Source organism: Gigantopelta aegis, chromosome 3, assembly GCF_016097555.1.
Source record: "Gigantopelta aegis isolate Gae_Host chromosome 3, Gae_host_genome, whole genome shotgun sequence".
Classification (NCBI taxonomy): Eukaryota; Metazoa; Mollusca; class Gastropoda; order Neomphalida; family Peltospiridae; genus Gigantopelta; species Gigantopelta aegis.
In genome coordinates this window covers 33,921,646-33,946,492 of record NC_054701.1, presented here as the reverse complement: position 1 = coordinate 33,946,492, position 24,847 = coordinate 33,921,646, and the positions used below count along the sequence as shown (strand labels likewise).

At 38.2% G+C, this 24,847-nt stretch overlaps 1 protein-coding gene across 1 annotated transcript; it reads left to right on the top strand.

Moving 5' to 3' along the window:
• The first annotated feature begins 1,750 nt into the window (after window positions 1–1,750).
• On the top strand, window positions 1,751–23,937 carry LOC121367918. Its single transcript, XM_041492371.1, has 7 exons — window positions 1,751–2,253; window positions 11,040–11,168; window positions 12,603–12,769; window positions 15,712–16,527; window positions 17,531–19,012; window positions 20,583–20,856; window positions 21,452–23,937. The coding sequence occupies exons 1-7, from the start codon at window positions 1,932–1,934 to the stop codon at window positions 22,681–22,683; spliced, it is 4,422 nt and encodes a 1,473-aa protein (XP_041348305.1). The 5' UTR covers window positions 1,751–1,931; the 3' UTR covers window positions 22,684–23,937.
• Window positions 23,938–24,847: the final 910 nt, after the last annotated feature.

The following is a 24,847-nucleotide window of genomic DNA, read 5'->3' as shown; positions in this document are numbered from 1 at the left end:
TGCTTTTGTTTGCTTTTTTTTTTATTTTGCGGGTATGTATTTTTGTTTTGTTTAAGGTATTGTTTAAATTTGTTTCTTGGTTTGTTTGTTTGTTGTTGTTTTTTGTTTTGGGTTTTTCTGTTTATTGCATAATATTCATAAACATCACTTGAAAAAAAACGTATTAGCATTATGACAATATTGCTGTTGACAAACAACATACATATTGCCATTTGTAGCTAAAACATTTTTATCTCAAACCACATATTGACGCTCTTAATGCCATATATACACAGAAAAAATTATTAGCACCACCTGAAATAACAAAATACCCTGATGTACCTTTTGATAAAAAAAAAATGCAGGTTTTATTTAATTTATCCCTAACATGATGTCCTGGCAAACCTTAGAGGTTGCATTGAATCAGGAAGGTATCAATTACCTCTTGATCGTACCAGACGATTCACTGTGGGGACTAGGGTTGTAATATTGAAATTACAATGAACGTTTTCTGACAGAAATGATCAGTTACACTTGATCGTAGAACTTTCCATCTCCATAGTTATTGTGGCTCCAACTTTGTTTTAAATACAGCATTGTCAAACCTGTGTTATAAACGCATATTGATTTGTGTTTTTGTTAGTCAATAGACTCATCTTTCAGTTAACATTATTTGTTTTCGTTATAGTTCAGACTGGACGCGAGTAAGAACATTTTATTAGATGTATCTAACTTTAATAATAAAATAATTTTATTTTTAAATTTTAATGATTTTGATTTCAATTGAATTTAGCTTAGTTTAATAAAAATGTAATATAGCATAGCAAAGCATAGCATAGCATAGCATAGCATAGCATAGCATAGCATAGCATAGCATAGCATAGCATAGCATAGCATAGCATAGCATAATAAATAAATTTCATTTCATTAGTTGTTAATTTGGAGGTTTTGACAGTTTGTATCACAACTGAGGACGGGTGTCTTTATAAATTGTTTTTAATTGTTATTCCAATGTAAATATGATTAGCGCTGTACTTAGCCTAACATAACTAGAGGTCAGTAAAAAAAATACTCAGGGCACATCGATATGGAGTCTTCTCCAGCTAATATTAAACTTAAAAGAATATACAACAGAGAGACAGTTTATTAAAGTTACAGCTCATGACAATGGAATAAAATGCTGCTCATAGACACAGTCAGTATAAACAATACAATTGTAATGAGCCACTCTATACTGAGTTACGACAGATTAGTAGCCATTAACCCTGTGTGACCCTGCAGGACAAACATCCCAGATGGCTGAGGTGTGTGTGTGCCTAGGACATCGTTCTTGAACCGTAATTGTATATGAGCACAAAAAGAATGAAATGATATGAAGGAGCGGAGCAGAACTCTGTTTACATGTTCATGTACTACAAAGGTTTCGAGCATGTCCTTCACGGGTCCTGTCTCTGGCTAGCCAGGGACCCGATCCGGGACAGAAATGAAGGCGGCACTTTTTGAATAGTGTTTTTCAGATATTTTCAATCAACAGTTTGGCCTTGACAACAACAATACAAAAATGTTAAAGAGGTGTTTTAAGAAGGCCAAAACGACAACAACACGCGTTAACGGCTGTATTAGTGTCCTATATAAACCGGTTATAATGCGCGAAGCCACACCTGACCGCCTATCGATATTACATCTTCTGCAACCGAATGAGCCACTCGGCGACAGCCTTACATAACTGCCGCTAGATGTCGCACCGCTCGGGAAAATACCCGAACAGGAAAACAGCACAAGACTACATACACACCATAGTGGGGGTCATCAGCAAACACCATGACACACAGAAAACGTCTTCATCTGAAAGATCATGGATGACAGGATGAGATTTACTGACAATAATGTGATAACTGTCGAGTAAATTTTGAAACTTTCTGTATTACTAATTTGTTGTTTTATTCACCTATATGGGACACAAAAGTTACCTGAAGGAAATGACACAGGTGAGAGAAGACCGGATGGCGTTGGGAAGGATTACTTTGTTGTTGTTGTTGATCGTTGTGTTGGGTACGGGTGTGTGTTTGGGCCAGGATTACTGCGTGGCGAAGACGTCGCGTTGGAACGTCGACGCTGACGTCCACTTCGCGCTCATGATGAGTCTGAGGAAGGCAGACCGCTGCGAGATGATATCGGGGGAGTCCATACAACAGTACGCAGCGGCCGCCTGGGTGGTGGAGACACTCAATCAAGGCTACCCGAACGATTCTTACATACCCGGAGTGAAATTTGGTAAGAAACACATTTTGCTTTCAAAAGTAATAACATTGAAATACATACGAATGTTGCGTTGTCTTTGTTATACAACTTTGAAATAGTTAGTAAGTTTTCTAATTATAAGTTTAAAATATTATGAAATGGAGTAATTTAAAAGAAAAAATAATATGTCGTTAAGGTTGTTTTTTTTGTTTTTTTTATTGTTGTTTGTTATGGAAGAGGGATGTTTGTATGTTATAGTGGGGTCGTTTCTTTGGGCTTTTTTTGTTATTAGTTTATTATAGATGGGTTTTTTGGTGGGTTGGATATTGATGGGTTATTGTTTGGGTTTTTATGAGGGTCTGTGTGGCAGCGTGATAAACATTTTTTTTTTAAATGTAATGTGTTGTAAAGTAAATATTTACCTTAAGTATCAAGTAAAAACAAAGGAAAAAAGAAACATGATGATTGGACACCCCAGAACATTGTTTAATCAGCTTTTAGTTGACTATGTGGTAATTGCAACACATGATTACTTGATCTATACAATATGTCAGTGACACAATACGTGTGTAAGACAAAGATTTTAAAATCTATATCAACAGTTCAACACGTTTTGTAAACATACTACAACTGACTAAAATTTAATAAGTACAAAAACTAATTTTATTTACGAAACATAGTCATAACAAATCCATCATTTTGGGGGTATAAAAATAAACGAAACTTCATTCAAAATAACTAACAACAAGGATGTATATATGTTTTTTCCACCATTTTGTTTTGTATATTCATGTGACCCATATCTACTGAAGCGTGACAACTCGCTCAACTCTCGAACACACGACCATGGTCTTTTAACATAATGTATTACACTACGAAGACTTTTACAAGAAACACGGTGTTGTTTCAGTGAGCTGGAAAAACTAAATATATCAACAAAAAGAAAACTGAAATCTGTGTAATGAATTTGTGTCTTAAGAGAATGTTATTGAAATACTTTCAGAGTGAGTCATACCAAATCATTGCTCTGCGATGATAAAGAGGGATCAATTTTTACTTAACAATCACTAAGTCCAAGGCGTACATACCTGCGGCATTGATTTTGCAATATAAACAAATCAATACGACAAACCGCGTTACGGTCTCTGTTATATATGTCACGGTCTTATGCATAAACAACATGAAGGAAAGGACGGGCCAGATGATTGGGCAGAGAAATTAATCAAGAGATGAGTGAGTGAGAGAATGAATGAATGAATGCATGAATGAATGAATGAATGAATGAATGAATGAATGAATGAATGAATGAATGGGTGAGTGAATGATTAACTAATAAAAACACACACTAATGTATGGGCGGATGGGTGTGTGGATAGATGGATGGATGGATGGATGGATGGTAGGTAAATAGATGGACGGATAGATTGAAGGATGTGTCGATCAATCAATCGAACTGGCTTGGTGGGTTTTGGGATATAAGTTTTGTAAATATTTATTGTCATTTTAACAAAACAAAAATAAATCATTAAATAATGTAAAATATCATCTAATTGGCAGTCACTTTATAAAGTTAATTAATAATGGATTAAGTTGGAAAATGCACTCCAAAGTGTGAATTCGTGGGAAACAATTAACTCGCCTCTAAGGGGCTCGATAAATTTTTTCTCTCATGAATTCACACTTTGGCGTGCATTCTCCGCTACATAACTGATATTTTTTCTTTCGTGCTGACATGTACTTAAGCAGCCATTCGTTTTGTTGTTCAAAACTATATTTAAAACATACGTTAAAACATAATGGGTTTCGTTGTCGACACATTTAAAAAAAAAAAAAAAAAAAAAAAAAAAACATACGTTATAATGGATCAAATTATTGACGAAATCTGATGTTCTTATACACAGGTGTTTAAACATTGCACATATATGTAGTTAAAGTTAAGGCTGTTCTTTACTTTATTTCCCCATTTTGCATTAATAATGCTTCAATGATCATATACAATACCTTTAAAAAGAACACTGCTCATGGTGTAATAAACACTATACAGGTAGATGAAATCTACACGTCTTTTATTTCAAGAACATCCTCTTGGACTATAAATAGTTTCCTTGAACAACAAGTCATAGGCGGATGTATAACTTGTGTTGGGAATAACGGGGTGTAAAAATGGGGTGGGGTGGGGTGGGGGTGGGGGTTCAGGCCAGATCCCGCAAACTAATAGCAAATTAACGAATGGGGTCTAAAATACGTAGCCAAATTCAATTAGCCTCACACAATATGTAGTACAATATGTAAGATTGTTTTTTTGTTTATTATTTATGCTTTTTTGCGATTTAAATATATTTAATATATGCTTTAATAAAATTGTCAAATTTATCTTTAGAACTATATTTCCATCAAAATCCACCATTCGTTTATATACCTTTGTCTGACACCCAATAGTCGGTTTACTTTTGTACTGGGGTGTCAAAACATTCACTATTTCTTTTTTCTGTTTTGTTTCGTTTACAGATCCCTGGTTATTTCAGGCTAGGTAACCAGAGTTTAGGGAATATTTTTAGTTAACACAATATGATTTTTCAAAATGACTCTGGATACATTAAAGGGACATACCCTAGTTTCAACCCGTGAAAATTAACACTAAGTTTATTTAATCTACAAACCTGAAACACATTTGGATAAAGTTACAATTGAATGAAACATGAGTCTGTGACTTTGAAATGGTGAAATATCTTCTGAAAACGGACTAAAACTCGACTTCATAACTGTTACTTCTCAGACGCACGTGTGTTTTTAACAATATGAGAAATGCATTTTGTGATATTAAAAATACCAGGATGACCAAAGACACTTCGAATGTATGGAATTTGATAATCTAAACCATAAAATGTAAGTAAAGTATGATTTTAGTTATTAAAAACGGCTCTAATAGTCAAACATATATCTTAGTGTTTAAAAACTAGGGTATGTCCCTTTAACAACTGATTCAATTTTGTACTCCAATAAGATGCAAACGTGTATTGATAGTACTAACGTATTATCGAGATACATTGGTATTTCAACATTTTGATTTCCTTAAATAGACACTACAGGTTGTGATGGGATCAGAATGATTAACATATTCTATCTGCTAGAGAACACCTCTTACCCTAAAAAAAAAAAAAAAAAAAAAAAAAAAAAAAACACACACACACACCAAAAAAAAAAAAAAAAAAAAAAAAACAAAAAAAACACACACACAAAAACACAAAAAACAAACACAAACACATACCCCAAGCAAAAAACAAACAAAAACAACAACACAAAAATAAAACCCCAAAGAAAACAAAAACATTTTCAAAATTGCTTAATCTGAATCAAATACTAGTATTCTACTCATTGCTTGTTATCGTAAGTTGTGCTGTGTTAAAACACCTTTAAAATGCACAATTCATATACGTACTTGTTCATACATTAGTATATACGTGTAAATTATTCAGCTATGCGATTGATATTAAGTTTCCAACATTAGTCACAGCAACAGCTGTTGTACATATGAGAAGAACGCATCATTGTTGCTTCACATCGGGGTGATTAAACCACGCCCCTAAACCGATCGATTGGGATTTTGCGCGTCGCTGTTTCCTAGGAACAAATTCTGAACTGCGTTCAGCAGGGCTGACGCTATATGACCGTCAGTAAAAACGTATAACGTAAAAAAAAGTTTGTTTTGTTCAACAACACCACTACAGCACATTGATTAATTAATCATCGGCTATTGGATGTCAAACATTTGGTAATTCTGACACGTAGTCATGAGAGGAAACCCGCTACATTTTTTTCCTAATGCAGCAAGGGATCTTTTATATGCACAATCCTACAGACAGGATAGCACATACCACGACCTTTGATATACCAGTCGTGGTGCACTGGCTGGAACGAGAAATAGCCCAATAGGCCCATCGACGGGGATCGATCCCAAACCGACCGCGCATCAAGCGAGCACTTTACCACTAGGCTATGTCTCGCCTCTGGGCAGAAGAAGTGCAGGCCTGTATGAAGAGTGTGTGTGTGTGTGTTGGGGTGGGTGGGGGGTGTACTTGTGCCCATCTCACTTTTTTGTCCTATTCTATATAAATGAAGATACAAATCTGGTCTGTGTCCACACGAGAGACTGTGTCAACCTTAACTATGCACCCCCACTCCCACCCCATCCGAAATAACAACAACAACAACACAAAAAGGAATCTTTTATATGCACTTTCCCAATCTGATTAAAATTATCTCTACTGGGTCTAGCCAGTAGATCTAACAGCATTGCGTGGACTTCCATGTCCAGGTGACATTTCATCTATAAATAACAGTTTAAATATTGACCAATTACACTTCGCCTTTTATAGCGTTATTCGGTAGCATACACATTCTAAAAATATCGGGCGAGACTATTAATTTTATGCAATAGGCGAACTTGTTGGTCTATTTCAACATTGACAAAACAGGGGGAAAAGTGCAGTAATAAACTTTGGATTGTATACTAGTATAAACAGATTTGATGGCTATACCATCACGGGTTTTTTTCGTCTTGAAACGAATTTTATATAAAAGAAATTATATTGCAATTAGTTTCCGGCATACTTCGTAATTCACCCGAATTATTTCGTATACGCTCGGCATTATCCTGGATGTTTTCAAATTCTTTTCAAATCACTGGCATGATTTTGCAAGTAAGGTTTTGATTGGTCGAATGAAAGGTCAACTGGACATGAGCTCCAACGGGCTGCTGTTAGATCCACATGTAATAGTGGAGCTAATTTTAATTAGATTGGCACTTTCCCCACAGAAAAGAAATCACATACAACGGCCTTTGACCAGTTGTGGTGGTGCACTGGTTGGAACGATAAAAAAACAAAACAATCAGTTGAATGGATCCTTCGAGGTGGTTCGATCCTGTGACGCAAGCTCCTCAAGCGAACATTCAACCGATTGAGCTAAATCCCGCCCCCAAATGTTTAATGTGTCATTAAATAAAAGTAAAAATTCTTCTTCTATTTTTGTCTTTGTTTATCGTTTTCTTTCTCTGCTTTCAACATGACGAGCGCATTGGAACAGATTGACTGGTTTCCATTGTGTCCTGTTCTATAACATCAGTTTGAATTAATTTAATGAATGAATGAATGAATGAATGAATGAATGAATGAACGAACGAATCCATGAATGCATGAATGAATGTCAAACAAAGTTCAGATGCAGTCATTGAGCCATCATAACTCGCTCGTACCAGGATTCGAATCCAGTACCTACATGATGCGGATCCAATATCTACCAGCCTGATGGCTTGACAGACTTCACCGAGATCGATTAAATCTACGCAGCGTTCGCGTTAACAGAACGCACGTCTCCTGTATGCTTTTGCTAATGGAGCCACTGGACATTGATTTGTTGTGATGGTCTCACAGCTATATTTATTTCCGCCTCGGGCTTTTTGCGGTGATTAATGCCACTTTTCCTCGTTGTGTAAAAAACCCCCACAAAACACTAATATAATTGGAAATCTGAGAGACTTAGTGGTGATAGAGATTGTTCTCTGTTTCGGTTGTAGTTTTAAACGTCCCTAGTGATGTAATTCCATCGATTTTAATTAATATTGAGTAATAGTGAAGAGTTATTTATTAGGGTTCTTTGTCACACAGATTTCATTCAATATCTACTTTGAGGTATTTCACAATATGTTGTTAGGAGCGGATGCAGAATTGTTTTCCTAGGGAGAGGGTGCAACTTTTAAAACGCCATCTACAGTATTTTAAAGTACAGAAAAGTGCCTTTTGTTGACACCAAACTTCCCTATCCAACAATAAATATTACAATTCACCAACTAGCAATAATTGGTTCATTATAGTCACCTATTAAAGGAATATATTATATTGAACAATCAACTTCTAATGTTGTGACGGTACATGCTCTTAATTTCTTTTCGCCTGTGGCGATATTAATTGTTTTAGAAGGCCGTGTGCAGTTCCAAATGGGCAACTTGTTACGTGATACCTTTGCGCGACGGTCATCGAGCTGTACGCCTAATACACACCCAGAGCAGGCGTGGAGGCCATGTGGCTAGTAGTTACGTAATATCTCCGGTAGTGCTGTTTATGGCCAGGGGATTGCTCGCGGAATGGCGACAGCCAGTCTGACGATCAGAGAAAAATATACCGACTCTGGTCGTGGTGGAAACTCACATGATAAGATTCGGTGCCGCGATGTACCCCCAGGCGATATTCGATTTATAATAAATAGCTAGTGTTTTAGAGTTATCAGAGGAAGCAAAAAGGACGGCTCCCAGGGAACGTTAGTCCGTTTGGACTTTGGTAAATATATTATTTCTGCTCTGTTGTATAACCTTGATGTGATTGATGTGACTTTTAAATATTTTAATACTGTATTATACCAATATTCTTTAGACAGTGTCTTCAGTCATCTGACGAAGTAAATCGTAGTCTTACTGTTCTATATTTATACGAGTATTTGGTAATATAAAGCTTAGCCAGTCATCCTAGAGGACCTAGGTAAACTGTAGGTTATTGTCTTTATTGTGATAGGTACCAGTATTAATTCTGTGTTACAAGGTTACTGAACGAGTAGCAGGGTTAATTAAAAATTAACCAGTTTGGAATAGAGCTGTAATTCCTTTATTAATTAAGTTCCCCTGGAAGCGTTTCTCCATTATCGCACGTGTGTGTGTTAGCGTTTCTCAATTATCACACGTGTGGGTGTTGTGTCACGGTGAAGTGATTAGCATATTGTGTAAACTAGACACCTAGAGATTAACTAATTAAGTGATCAGTTCTGGGTTGTTATTATTGTTGTTATTAATTAACTACTGCGGCAGTACATTTGTCAGCGTATGTTAATACAGATTCCAAAGTGTATTGTGTTTTTGTTGTGTTTTCTAGTGAACTAAACGTGCTATAATAATATATACTTTATATAAGATCGTATCTCTGATCATACCTAGAGACGAGCCACAGCGGGTATAATTGCCTGTTACAGAGAGATCTAATAGATATACAGTTAGGAGAGAGATTTGGACAATCGTGTTTTATTCAGTTACGGGTATTATAGAATCCCCGTGACAAATGTCGATATCGAATTTTAATCAGTATTTTCAAGTGCGTGTGTGTGAAAGAAATTACAGTAGATACCGGATGATACCTTTAGACACATTGGCTGTATATCCACATGACCTATCACCAAAAATCCCTCAGTGAAATCTAATATTCATATTTGCTTATTAGCTCTTCTCGTGTGTGATGAATTCACATGTTAAAATATACATTAGCTAGCAATGTTTTCATATGATATATTGTAATGCTATTTGGGTTCTTAGTAGCCCAAACTGGATTTTATTTCCCGATAATTTCGTACGAGCGAATAAATATATAACTGCATTCCACTCACACCATCCCAGGTTACTCGCATCTTCCGACGCCTGTGCGTCTCATGATTTATTGCATGTACATGTGTACATAGACAATAACATGACTCACACCAAGTTCACTCAACAAAGTATTCACTACATGTACGCAATGCAGTACCAAGCAGTTGACCCACATCAAGTACACCTTCCCCCATAGGAATACAATATATCAGAAGAATCTAACCTTAAAGCATTAATTCTTTAGAGTGTATACTACCAAATCAAATCCCATAGACGACAATAGTGACATATGTGGCTAAAACTCCTACCTGCAGCGTATCGATCGACATAAACTCTACAGATATAAATACTACCACCCCTCGCCTTTAAAGTGAATCAGAAAACATTGGGGGGTCAAGCTGCTCATTTCTGAAATAACGGGTAGCGTCTATGACTTGCCCTAGTTCCGCACAAAATTCGATGAAATTTTGTTTTACATGTACCCCATACATGTTTCAAGCACAAGGCTACTTGACACAGTGGTACTAGATGAAATAAAATTGCATACATTTTTTGCCCAGATGAAACGGTTTTTTTTACAACCAACACACTAACATTTATTACCAATCACAGGACTTGTGGTGTTCACTTCTCTATCAAAAGTTCGGTGCGCCTCGAACTTTGACCCAGCCGGAAGATATTTGGTTTAGTACTACCTTTACCATGAAAATGCTCAATTCCCTGCATGGGTGAGACGTCATTAACAGAACTGTCCTGAATTTGTTAACATTGTTAAGATTTTGCTGACTAATATCAATGGCTAAAATTCCATATTAAATAATGTTTTGTTTCTGCATAAACTTTCAGTGGCTGTATAGTAAATATGTTTCTACTAGATCAAACTTTATTTTATATATAATGTTTCGTACATACGAAATTATTTGGAGACTAAATCAAGTTCGGGCTACTTACAAACATTAGGACGACCAGAAACACATTGAGTATACAGACTGATCAATATTCTAAACAAGTAACTATATTAAGTATGTAATTTTATATTCTTACTCGGAAACATTTTACTATGGCAGCAAAGTGGGGACAGTCTCTTTAATACACAACATTTTAGCATTACTCACTACTAATTAAAGGGACAGTCCTGAGTTTCCTGCCAGTGGTAACTTGTCTTCCTGTTTGTAGAAGCTCAGACTTCGTTTTGCTAGTTAATATAAATGTTCCGTTGGAAGACTCCAGTATATGGCGGAGGGGGACGACAGTTGTATATTAATTAATTTGCTTTTTCATTGAGGGAGCAATGCATAATCTTCAGAGAAAAGTGCCCACTGTCTCCCTTTCACCCTCGACCTCGACCTCCCCCAACCTTTTCGACGAGGTGCATATCTCTTCCGTTAACAGTGATAATGTTTCTATATTCCAGGGTTCGAGTTATACGACGACTGTCAGACTCCAATATATGCCGCTCGCAATGTCCTCCAGATTCTGAACCCTACTCTAGCAAAGGAGATAACCGAGTGTCATATCACCCAAAACACGTCTTTATTTCTAGGTTTGTATAATAGCGTAACAGACTTTATATTTTTATGCCAGGCAAATTTGTAGTTCTTGTTTATTGTTTGCTTTGTTTGTTTTTGTTGTTGTTTGTTCTGTTTGTTTTTTGTTGTTGGTTTTGTATGTGTGTGTGTGTGTGTGTGTGTGTGTGTGTGTGTGTGCGCGCGCGCGTGTTTGTTTGTGTGTGTGTGTGTCTTGGGGGGGGGGGGGTAATGGGAATTGTTGTTTTTGCTGCTATTTTGCTTGTGTGATTTTGTGAAGGGTTTGTTTGGGGTTTTATTGTTGTTGCTGCTGCTGCTGCTGTCCAGTCGTAGAGAAAATTCATATAAAAGATACCTTGCCGTTAATGGAAAAAATGTTTCCTCTAAAGACAACACTTATTAGACTTACCAAAATTGTTGACATCCACAAACCAGTTAATAATTAATTATTCAATGTCTAGACTCACGCCCATCTGCGCCGCATAGTCAGGGCTGTATCTAGAGGAGGACAAGTGGGTCAGTTGCTACTCTCGAAATACACGGAAAATGCTATATTTAATTTATTAACAGAAGTACCCTTATTAACAAGCCGGAGAATAATTTATGTTACCTGGTGTTACTGTGACCTGCTTATTGTTTACTGGCCCCTAGTTTCTCTAAAGCAGGCACATGCTGGTTACTACATGCATTAGTATTACCATAAGCAGCAGCAGCATCAACAGTAGCAGGAGTAGCAGCAAGTTTGAGGTTGTGCCCACGACAGGTGTGCTTAACAGCTTTCTGATGGAAGCACGTCACAAATGTCATATATATACATACATACGCACACACACACACACACATACATACATACATACATACTATATATATATATATATATATATATATATATCGATACATTATACATGTAGAAGAATTCGCGTCATACTATAACAGTTTTGGTAAGAAAGTGTGAGGGTTATACATCAGTAAAGCCTTTCTTTAGGAACGGCAGTGGGATAAATAACGTCAAGTTTAGTGACTAGGTAAAATGTTTCCAGGTATCCTCGCCATTCCAGTCAGTTAAACAAATTCCGCGTTCTGTTTTTTTGGGGTTTTTGTTTTGATGTGCAGAAACCTTTAATTAAAATATTTGATATCAATTTTAAATAACTTTAAACTGTGATGAAACTCAACCTAGATCAAATAAAATTTCATAGACATGAATTCACCTGGGCCCGTGCTTATAAAACGTTTAGAGTCCAGACTCAATCTCTGATGACGCCACACACATACAATTATCAGACTCTTAGAGTCACGAGTCTAGACTCTAGACTCTAAACAGTTTATAAGCATCAGGACTGAGCATGCATTTGATATACCACACTCGCCATTGTACTTACTGTGCGTATATTAATGATCACAGTAACTGTCTTAATTTTTTTTTCTTTTTTCTTTTTTTGGCATTACAGGAATAGTTGGGCCCAGTCGAAGTTCAACATCAGCGGAAGTGTCTCGCCTAATGAGGAATTCTGGGATACCTGTAGTGAGTCCATCAGCCACTGCCGTGGAGCTAAGCAACAAGACGCTGTATCCAACATTCTTCAGGACAGCCTTCCCCGACACCTACCAAATAGAAGTACGTTCACGACAGGTTCTGTCTTTACTTCAACCTCGGGGGCGGGGCGTAGCTCAGTGGTAAAGCGCTCGCTTGATGCGCGGCCGGTTTGGGATCGATCCCCGTCGGCAGGCCCATTGGACTATTTCTCGTCACAGCCAGTACACCACGACTGGTATATCAAAGGCCATGGTGTGTGCTATTCTGTCTGTGCCCTCTCTATGACTGTGTCAAAAATGGCCATATGTTTGACATCCAATAGCCAGTTGTGGTTATCCGTTTGAAAATACAATTCATTTTCTGTTTACATGTCCTTCGCCATACAAAGTTTTATTACAACAGTGGTTTTGACCTCAAAACAGTGTTGTTTGGTAGAAATGACTATCTTCCGGAAATAAATTTAAGAATTGTGGAATTAATTCATAAATTTATAACTGCTTCAAACCGTTTTGATTTCAATTAATGCACTAAGTGATACGTTATAATTATTAGTCACCTGCGTGCTGGTCTATAGTAGCTGGGTGTCCACACAATTACTTACTTGTACTAGTATATTGACTTGCATGAATTTTCCAGAGGAACTGTGTGGACATGAACATATGTTATAATTGTGTGTATGTAACAATACCCAAACATATGAATGTTTCCAAATATAGTGTTTGTTATATAAGTATTATGTAATAGTAATGGAGAATTATTGATCAAGTATTATCTAAAATGTATGAGTTAGATTTTATATTTTGTTTCCCACTCTTAAAGGCATATAGTGTGTCACGTGACTATAGAAATAACCCATATCAGTAGTAATCAAGGTTACTTTTATTTATTAACCTTGGTAGACCTGCGGTTGCGAACAGATGTGCCCGTGGGAATATGCCTTTAAGATTTGGAACCATGAAATTTACCATTGGTCTGTCATCTTGTATAAACCTGAATTACATTTTCATATTGTAGGGAGAGGCCTTGATATAGGCATTTAGCCTGTTGGCCAATCCCCAACCAGCATTATAATTGGGAATACATATTGTTTAAACCACATCCAGTAGCCGATGATTAATAAATCAATGTGCTCTAGTGGTGTCGTTAAACAAAACAAAAAAACTTTAAAAAACTAACATTCTTACTTATGGCCTAATCCACGGCACTGTGATGCATTTGTGTTTCACAATTTCAGCAAAGCAATTGCTGTAAAAAGGTGTACAAATCATGAATCTGAAACGAAATGCTGAATCTACAGTCTTACGTTAGGATGTATGTAAAATCACAGATATGATTAGGCATATTATTACTAGCTAAACTGCATGTATTTATGAGGTTCTTTTATAAGTTATTTTCTCGAACCTTCGTCTGCCTGCTTGCCCGCTCGCCAATTGGCTTACCGTTTTATCTTCCTGCTCTCTGACACCCTATCGTGATGGGCTGTTTTTAAATATTCATTCATTCACTTATTCCTGCTAACAAATGTATATGTATACTTGTCGCACGTCCGCCTGTCCGCCTGCCCGCCTCTCTCTCTCTCTCTCTCTCTCTCTCTCTCTCTCTCTCTCTCTCTCTCTCTCTCTCTCTCTCTCTCTCTCTCTCTCTCTCTCTCTCTCTGTCAACACACCTGTGTCTCTCTCTCCCTGTTAACACACCTCTTTATCCATATATTTGTCATCTTCTTGGCATCTTATAAGATTTGGTAATTATTACAATATAGTGTCTCTCTCTCCCTGTTAACACACCTGTTTATCCATATATTTGTCATCTTCTTGGCATCTTATAAGATTTGGTAATTATTACAATATAGTGTCTCTCTCTCCCTGTTAACACACCTGTTCATCCATATATTTGTCATCTTCTTGGCATCTTATAAGATTTGGTAATTATTACAATATAGTGTCTCTCTCTCCCTGTTAACACACCTGTTCATCCATATATTTGTCATCTTCTTGGCATCTTATAAGATTTGGTAATTATTACAATATAGTGTCTCTCTCTCCCTGTTAACACACTTGTTCATCCATATATTTGTCATCTTCTTGGCATCTTATAAGATTTGGTAATTATTACAATATAGTGTCTCTCTCTCCCTGTTAACACACTTGTTCATCCATATATTTGTCATCTTCTTGGCATCTTATAAGATTTGGTAATTATTACAATATAGTGTCTCTCTCTCCCTGTTAACACACCTGTTCATCCATATATTTGTCATCTTCTTGGCATCTTATAAGATTTGGTAATTATTACAATATAGTGTCTCTCTCTCCCTGTTAACACACTTGTTCATCCATATATTTGTCATCTTCTTGGCATCTTATAAGATTTGGTAATTATTACAATATAGTACTATGTACATATTCGCCTTCTTTCTTTAGCCCTATTCTCGTAACCCCCCCCCCCCCCCCAAATCTCATCCAATGCTTCAAGTCTGCTATAAAAGGTCGTGGTATGTGCTGTGTTGTCCTGCCTGTAGGAAAGTGATTATAAAAGATCCCTTTCTGCTAATGAAAATATGTCGCGGGAAGTACACGAGGCCAAATTATCAAATGTTTAACATCCAAAAGCCGATGAATTATAAAACAAATTAATCTGCTACTGTGGGGGGCAGACGTAGTGGTAAAGCGCTCGCTCGATGCGCGGCCGGTTTAGGATCGATCCCTGTCGGTGGGCCCATTGGGCTATTTCTCGTTCCAGCCAGTGCACCACGACTTGTACATCAAAGGCCGTGATATGTGCTATCCTGTCTATGGGGTGGTGCATATAAAAGATCCCTTGCTGCTAATCGAAAAGAGTAGCCCATGAAGCGGGTTTCCTCCCTCAATATCTGTGTGGTCCTTAACCATATGTCCGACGCCATATAACAGTAAGTAAAATGTGTTGAGTGCGTCGTTAAATAAACCATTTCCATTAAACCATTTCCATTCTGCTACTGTGATGTTGTTAAACAAATCGAACGTTTTAACTTTTCTTTTCTTCAGCCGATATTACAGATACTGAAGCGGCTGACATGGACCTACGTGGTCGTTGTTCACAGCGACGACATCTACGGACGCTCGGCGGCCGCCATGCTGCACGACCTCGGCCGGAAAGAGAAGATTTGCTTCGTCAAGTCTTTAGAGATATCCAGCAAGACCACGGCCTCGGACGTGTTCCGCCAGCTGGAGGCCCTGAAACGCACGGCGCAGCAGGAAACCCTTGGAATAGTCTACTTCGGCCAGAAGGACAATGCCGAGAGTCTCATGTACTATTTCACAAACGTTGTGGTGAGCAAGAAGATGTACTGGGTCATGTCTGACGCCGTTGGCAGGAACCAAGATGTGTTCGGAGGGAAGAAGGGCGTCAACGGAATACTGACACTATCGCCAGCAGGCACGCATTTAGAAGGACTGAACAACTTCTACAAGACGAAGTTCAGCACAGATCCGTTATTTCAGACCTACCTTAAGAACTCCAACATAAAACTCAGCGAACTGCAGAGACAGAATGATTACGTTCCTCTGTCAGTGGACGCCTTCTATACGTTTGCCGTTGCGCTGAAGAACGCTCACCAGAACCTTTGCGGCGCCAGCCAAGGCGTCTGCGATGATCTCAGGAGACAGATAGAGACACACGACTTCCTGCAGTTCGTCAGGAATGTCAACGTAGACTACAGCGCCGTGGGTGCTCGTTTTGCGCCTGCTGAATTTGTCCAGAGTAATCGCAAGTTCAGCTTCGACAAGAATTTCGATGTGGTGAGGAAAGACGGTTCTCCCATCTACAAGATCAACTCTGTCGATTTAAGTGATGAAAAAAAGGTATTACATTGTGGTATTTATCTTTGTTTTATTTTTATCTCAGTTTATTATTTTATTATTGCTATTAAGGCTTATGAATATTGCCATCAGTAGTACAGAAAACATTTGCAAATATGATGACATTATTGTCTCGCCTAGCGAATTTGAATGGCAAGATATTATAGGTGTTACTTTTCCAACAGGGACGGAGTCAATAATTTTGCATTTACATCAACTTATGTATAATTAATATTTTGGCGTTAGACTCAGTTTCACGCAAACTATAAGTCTATGGCAATGTTTGTAGTTGCACCTATGGAAGTTCCCAATGCATATCAGAGTTATTTTTGTATTATATCAGTTTATTATACAGCGGCTTCTTATTGATTATTACGAGGTGATAGTTTGTTTTGGGGTTTGTTGTGATTTGTTTTATCTGTCTGTGTGACTTTTGTGGTGTTGCCTTATTAAATTTTTGTTTGTTTATTTATTTATGTTTAGGTTTTTTTGGTTCATTTTGTTTTGTGTGTTTTGTTTGTTTATTTAATTGTTTTAACAGGGAGCGACAGCAAATCAATTTATAGTAGATGAAACAGTTAGTTTCGCAAAATTCTTATTTCACGAGAAATATATTCCTAATAACGAAACATAAAAAACAATTTATATTTCACGTATCTTGGTTTGTTTTGGGGTTTGTTGTGATTTGTTTTATCTGTCCGTGTGACTTTTGTGGTGTTGCCTTATTAAATTTTTGTTTATTTATTTATTTATTTATGTTTAGTTTTTTTGGGTTCATTTTGTTTTGTGTGTTTTGTTTGTTTATTTAATTGTTTTAACAGGGAGCGACAGCAAATCAATTTATAGTAGATGAAACAGTTAGTTTCGCAAAATTCTTATTTCACGAGAAATATATTCCTAATAACGAAACATAAAAAACAATTTATATTTCACGTATCTTGATAAATAATGATTATGTTATTATTTTATTTGGAGACTATATTGTCCTAGTTCTGTTATTTTTCAGTTTGTTGATGTCGGAACTTATCGCACTACGGGACTAACGTTAAACACGCATTTGATTCGAATGCAGAAAGGCAACACTGAAGTTAGTGGTGATAACCTCCCGACGTCTCTGTGCCTAGGCAAATGTTCGCAGTGTTCAGACTTCGGTCAGATTCCTATGGTGTTCTACCCTGGCGACGCGTACATCCTCGGAATATTCTCACTGCACGGAATTAAACAAGACAATCCATTCCAGTGCGAAGGTTTCCGCTCAGTTGCTAGTGACACGGTCATCCTGGAAGCCTTTCTGCACGCAGTGCACCAACTAAACAAACTGACTGGTATAAAATTCGGCGCTGTCGTCTTCGATGACTGCTACAGTCCCGTTCGAATAACCAGCATCTTGTCCGACTATTATTCTGGATTCAGTTCCGTAAATTCCGAACAGTTTAAGGAAATGGTACCGAAGAATAAAACGGTCGCTGTGATTGGTCCACTTTCCAGTGGAGCGACCATTCCCGTCGTTCAGTTCTTCAGTCGCTTGAACATCCCTGTAGTTTCGTATTCGGCGTCTTCTCCGGACTTGGACGATCGAGTAAACTTTCCGAATTTTCTGCGGACTGTCCCGAGTGACATACAGCAAGCCAAGGTGATGGTCGACATCATCCTGCAGATGAAGTGGGAGTATGTTGGACTGATGTACGTTGCAAACAACTACGGAACGAAGGGTAAACTAGCCTTCGAAAAACTGGCATCTGAAAGCGGTGTTTGCGTTGCCGAACCTTTCGCGATTGCCGAAACTGACGACGGAGAGGTAGCCCTTCACGAAGTGTTGCGCAAGCTCCGACAACAGCAGGCCAAGGTGGTGGTTTTCTTTGGCATAGACACCCTGTACTCTAGATTCTTGGAAGTTGTTCTAAAAAAGAAGGCCTATGGAGATTTTATCTTCTTGGCTAGCGAGGAATGGGGCACCAAAGAGGCCCTTTTGAACACTGGGAAGAAGGCCGCACGGGGATCGCTAACCTTAAAACTGGAAACCATGAAACCCGCTTTTACCGGTTTTGGCGAGGCGCTCCTTTTGAAAAACCTTTCCACCAATGAGGAAAATCCGTGGTTCGAAGAATTCTGGCAGAGCCAGTTCCAGTGCAACATCGACGGTGGCTTCAACAACGTCTACAGCAGGACCTGTAACGGCAGCGAGATTCTGACGCACAGCGTCATCGACAGACACCTGAACGACCAGCGAGTGGACCACGTGGTGAACGCCGTGTACGCCATCGGGCTGGGAATCGCGAAGGCAAAGAAAGACCTGTGCCACGACTCGTCCCCACCGTTCCCGTGTAGATTCTTCTACAACCCGAAATACTCAAAACAGGTCTGGAAGTCAATCCGTGGTGTCAACTTCCCAGGAGGGACACCCATGTTTGACGAAAATGGAAACGGAGCAATCGGTTATAAAATATACAACGTCCAGCAGAAGAACGACCAGTACGAATATGTTGAGGTAATTTGTATTCAGCATTAAAGGTACTTAGTCGTCTTGTATAGTAATTGTATCTAAAATGAATATGTTGAGGTTATTTTAATTTAACATTAAAGGTACGTAGTCGTCTTGTCTAGTAATTGTGTCTAAAATGAATATATTGAGGTAATTTGAATTCAGCATTAAAGGTACTTAGTCGTCTTGTATAGTAATTGTATGTAAAATCTCCCTTCTTGCTTAACAGTAATGTGACATTGATATTTGAATATATTTTTATCTATAAATTGGCCAGGGACTCCTCAATCCAGAATTTCCAAATTTCATCTAGTGTCTTATGTTCGTGATGATTTCGAGTGTTCTGCATTTGCAACACATCCTTTCGATCATTGGGATATGTATTTCGGAAAACAAGGGAACAAAGTCCCAGTATTATCACAATTTTGTTGCGCATCAAGGCACTGTTTTAAACCAAAACAACAGCAAATCAGCAAAAGTAAACATTTAAATTATCCTATTAACTTCTAAACAGTATTAGCTGACAAAACTCCTGATTCATAAATTTTAAAGAATGGTTTGAAGATAAAAAATAAAAAAAATAAAAAAAATAAAATAAAATAAAAAATAAAAAATACCAGGAGGAATTGGATAAGAGGAAAGATTTAATTTTAAGAAGTGAGACGAGGTGGAGTGAAAATGTAGAAAATTCGTTTGAATCTTTTCTGTATCTTGCAAAAAGAAAGTATGTGGATAAATAAATAATGTAATTTATTGGGTAATATTATATAAATGAACAAAAAGTAATATTAGAGGAAGCCAGGTCGTCTTATACACATTAAACACATCACAGGGTTGAGATCTCTAACATAATATATACTGTCTTAGAGATAAAGCCTTTAAAAATATTAATATGTTAAAAAGTAAAAGGTAAATAAAAATAATAATGATGATAGTATCGGTACAATTATACCATCTAAAATATTAGCAATATTAAACAATAATAAATGTTCTAGGCCGGATGGTTTTATTTAAAAATTTCCCCCAAACTTAAATTAGAAAGATAATAAAATCTTGTTATTGAGAAGTATCAATTATTCATTCAAGTAGGTGAACCGTCAGTCGCATAACAAAAACAAACAAACCCATTTGCTGGGGAATCATTCAACATTCAGTGCGATATGAATATGTGTGAAATTTCATGAATTGAAAGACAAGGATAAGGACAAGGAAATAATTTAACGTGCACGTTCGGAGCAAGCTGTTGTAGCGCACGCCTGTCTTGGGCGCCGTTTCTGGCGTGAGCAACTTCAGGCCCGTAGGGATTACATCTGGAGTCTGTGTTGGGGGGGGGGGGGGGGGGCACACTCTCTTTATGGGGGAACAGTCTCTAGTGGGGGCATAAACCAGATTTTTATCTTTATTTATATACAGTAGGACAAAAATAAAACATTTTCGTCCTCAGATGTGTTGAGGGGAGGCACAGGTCCGCCCACCCGGTTCCTTCTGGCTTGCACTTATTCCACCCATGACAAAACAAAAAGTGAATTGAAACTCGTGTATACAATTTATAATGTTACTGTTTGCTTTGTTTCAGGTTGGAACTTATAACAGTGGTGTTTTGTCTTTGAAAACGGACCAGTTACGTTTCTATAACGAGCTTGGAGACGCTCGCAGTACGATAAGCTCGGTGTGTGACTACTCGGGTCTGTGCTCCCACTGTGTCCGTAAAACCTCACCGGTCGACCCTGGATCGTCAGAGGTCATCAGGCCGCTGGACATCATACTCATCGTTGGTCTAGCACTTGTGTTTGTGCTTGTTGTCATAGGAACCGTGTGCCTTATCGTCTGTTTCAGGAGGGCCGCGACTGGTATGTATTTGATCACTTCTACACGACTGATGTGTATTGATGTATAAATATATATATTGTATGTATGTCGAGGTTGGCTGTGTCATATGGAATAATTAAATCCTTTCTGGCCTCACAAATTGTCCCATGCCATTGCTGGGACTCGAACCTATGGCACCGAATCGCCCGCAACTTGCAGACTTGCCAAGATACCGTTTGAGCTATTGAGGCATGTATGTATGTATGTATGTATGTATGTATGTAGATATGTACATGTCTGTATGTTTGTATGAATGGAAGGTCATATATATACTTCAACATACATATATACATAAAATCCTCTATTAGACGTGTGATGACAGTTAGTCACGTAGCTGTGTGTTAATTCCATGATAGTCCGTTTTGAATTTACTTGTTTTTATTGGTTTAGTAGTTTCAGAAACACAATATAAAGGGGTTAAAAGGTTTTATTTTAATTTGTGGAAATAAGCGTTATATTTATTCAATACAACTTAACATTCTGTGTCGTTTTTATTTGCTGTTTGGTTTTAATGATGACTGTTCGGTGTGAGATATATTTTCCTATAATTTGAAAACAAACTTGTTGATCTTCCAGGATTAAGCAAAGATATACAGAGACACTGCGGCGGTCAAGAACACGTCTACCAAGCTGTTTCAGACAAACGTGTGTATCAGAACCCAGCACACCGTGAGCGTCAGGCTCGATACAATCACTCAGCCGCCAGCATCTCATTCATGAACGGGAGTCAGGGGAGCCTCACTGACATACCAAATGGCGAGGTCAACCGGGGCTTTGTCGGTGATAACCACACCACTCCCCCTGCGGCGCTGAGGTCTGTGTCACAGATGACCCAAGTGAAGGACAACTACACCAGTAGTGGAGATTCTGTTCCAGTGACCGTGTCCTCCAGTCACCCGTCCCTACATGACACAGACAGCTGGGCAGCGCAGCACCTCTCCGGCACGCCAACCCCAACATCGTCAAACAGTGTGTTGGTCCAGGCTAACCCCAGGAACTTCTCTGACATTCAGACGGTGACCTCTCTTAATATCCCTAACGGTCAAATACCTCAGCAGTCGTATCTGAATCCAGGCATTCCTGTAAGACCTTCTGACCTAAAGTTGACGCCGATGCAGATGCAAATGCAACATGATCTGTATGATCAGAACTGCTTTCCTCGATCACAGTTTTTATCCATGTCGGATTCGAATCTACATCTCATAAATGAAGCACAAAGCCCTGCGTCAAACCTTTCACTCCAGAGAACCGTGCGTGAGCAGTATCTCCCCTCTTGTGAAAACGCAAGCTCCATCTCTGGTGCAAATTACACAATGACGCCTTCTCTCTCACCGCCAACACTCTCGTCGCCATCCGAATCGGTCTTCAGCAGCCGAGCTCGACCCACTGACATAGAGATGCAGTTGTTACAAAAGCAGCATCAACTTCAGCAGCTACAGCAGCAACATTTCAACCAGCAACAGCAGTTGCAACAGCAACAGCAGTTGCAGCAACAGAAGCAGCAACAACAACAGCAGCAGCAACAGACCAATTTTCATACATCTCCTGGAAGCACAACAAGGGCGGTAACAGGCAATCAAACATTTCCGCAACGATTTGGAATGCCTACAACGCCTGTCAGTGGATCGTCTAAACCTCCTCTTCCTGCGAGGAACCAGGAATCCCCGAGCTCAACAAAACTGAATGGAAGCGTGGACTCTATTCATTCCGTTGGGCAGGACCCATCTACAGTTTCATCTCCAGACCACACGTTTGATAGAGTTACTCTAGACCATCACGGACTCAATGCCAAAATCTCCAGGGTTTGAATTTTCTAAACACAGCACTGTTGTTAGAGACAAAACACTTGCGACAATTGCTCAAATATTAGTCCATTTTCTTTCTTCGTAACCTTGTGTAGTAGCAACAAATCATCTTTGGGTCATCTTTCAAAAACAGATAATAATAATTATGGTTATAAATTATGTATTATAAATGACTATCCAAAATCACTGCGACTATTATTTCGTATATTTTGTTCTCAGTGCTTAAATACTGAAGTTTACGTTTTTGAATTTTATGCAGTTTTATTGTGTGTATGGCAGACGATTCATACAGAGTACAACTTTTTAAAGTTGAATAATAGAAAAACAAATTCATATTGTTACCTACTGGGAAAGTGGTAGAGGATAATAACCATGGGGGTAGATTGTCCGACAGCAGTTTTCCACGGGGGATTGTCCGCTGCTAACAGTAGAGTGTTTGACCGTGTTCACTTGTACTGAACACAAATTTCCATGTGCCTAACAGGAAATCCTATTCAATATGACTGTATTTGTTTTATAACATGAGTGTAATCACCAAAGGATTATTGATATGTTATTTTCATTTGCGTCTATTGGCATCTCAGTAAAGATGTGGGGTTTTTTTTTAAATAGTATGATTTACTACAAAAGGGCGACTTTGTGTTTTCTATATTGGAGTTTATTACATCGAGGTGCAGGACATAACGTAGGATATTTTTCTGTAAACCACAATGTCAATTACACCTTTAGAGAGATCATGACCTCCAATAAGCTGGTCAACAGGGCAACACTATATGACTCCGCATAGAGATTCACATAAAATGTGTACATATTGTTTATTTCGATTCATACTTGATTAAACCGACAAATGTTTTAGTACAAATTTGAATGTGTTTATAGCATAATTGATTTTGTAAACGTCATTGAAAATGTGTGGTTTCATTGTTAAATCAGATGACCGTTACACGAAGTCATTCAAATGAACACCCCAATGTGGTGTTATTTCATATTTCTCTTATTTGTGTCTGGGGTAATTTTACCGATTTTGGTTCAGTGATGTGCACTGTAATGAACAGAATACTCTTCTCTTCCCGTAAGAGACCGATTATATTAGAACTGTTATGTTTTCAGTCGTCCATTACTCCCTTTGCGCTGTTTCTCGTTCCAGCCAGTGCAACACAACTGGTATATATCAAAGGCGGGGGTATGTGCTATCCTGTATGTGGAATTGTGCATATAAAAGATCCTTTGCTATTAATGGAAAAAAAATGTAGCGGGTTTCCTCTCTAAGATAATGTATCAAACGTACCAAATGTTTGACATCCAATAGCCGATTATTAATAAATCAGTGTGTTCTAGTGATGTCGTTAAACAAAACAAACTTTAACTTTTACTGCCTTTCGCTTTGGATGTACGATATAACTTGTAATGTTATAAACGGTCTATCACTGAAACACGTTTTATGTTCAGATATTAGAAAGAAATGTTTTATTTAACGACGCACTCAACACATTTTATTTACGGTTATATGGCGCCAGACATATGGTTAAGGACCGCACAGATTTTGAGAGGAAACCCGCTGTCGCCACTACATGGGCTACACTTTCAGATTAGCAGCAAGGGATCTTTTATTTGCGCTTCCCACAGGCAGGATAGCACAAACCATGGCCTTTGTTGAACCAGTTATGGATCACTGGTCGGTGCAAGTGGTTTACACCTACCCATTGAGCCTTGCGGAGCACTCACTCAGGGTTTGGAGTCGGTATTTGGATTAAAAATCCCATGCCTTGACTGGGATCTGAACCAAGTACCTACCAGCCTGTAGACCAATGGCCTAACCACGACGCCGCCGAGGCCGGTATTCAGATATTAGAAAATACACAACTGAAAAACATGTTTCGTATATGTGTTTGTGTTTTGCAGAATATACAGATCATATGACGTTTACAATACATGTACTCAATTGCGTATGCAAACATACACAGCAGCTCACAATAATTTTGTGTAGATATCCTTTTGTTTGTGACAATATAGACGATTTTAATACCCTCGTGTGTATGTGTGAATTTTTTACACTTCGCGATCAGTTTATTAGTTATTTATATGTATGCAAAACCAAAAGCTCAAAAGTATGTCGAATTTTAGTATGTATGTCTGGTGTGTTGCTATGTGAAAATTGTAATACTCT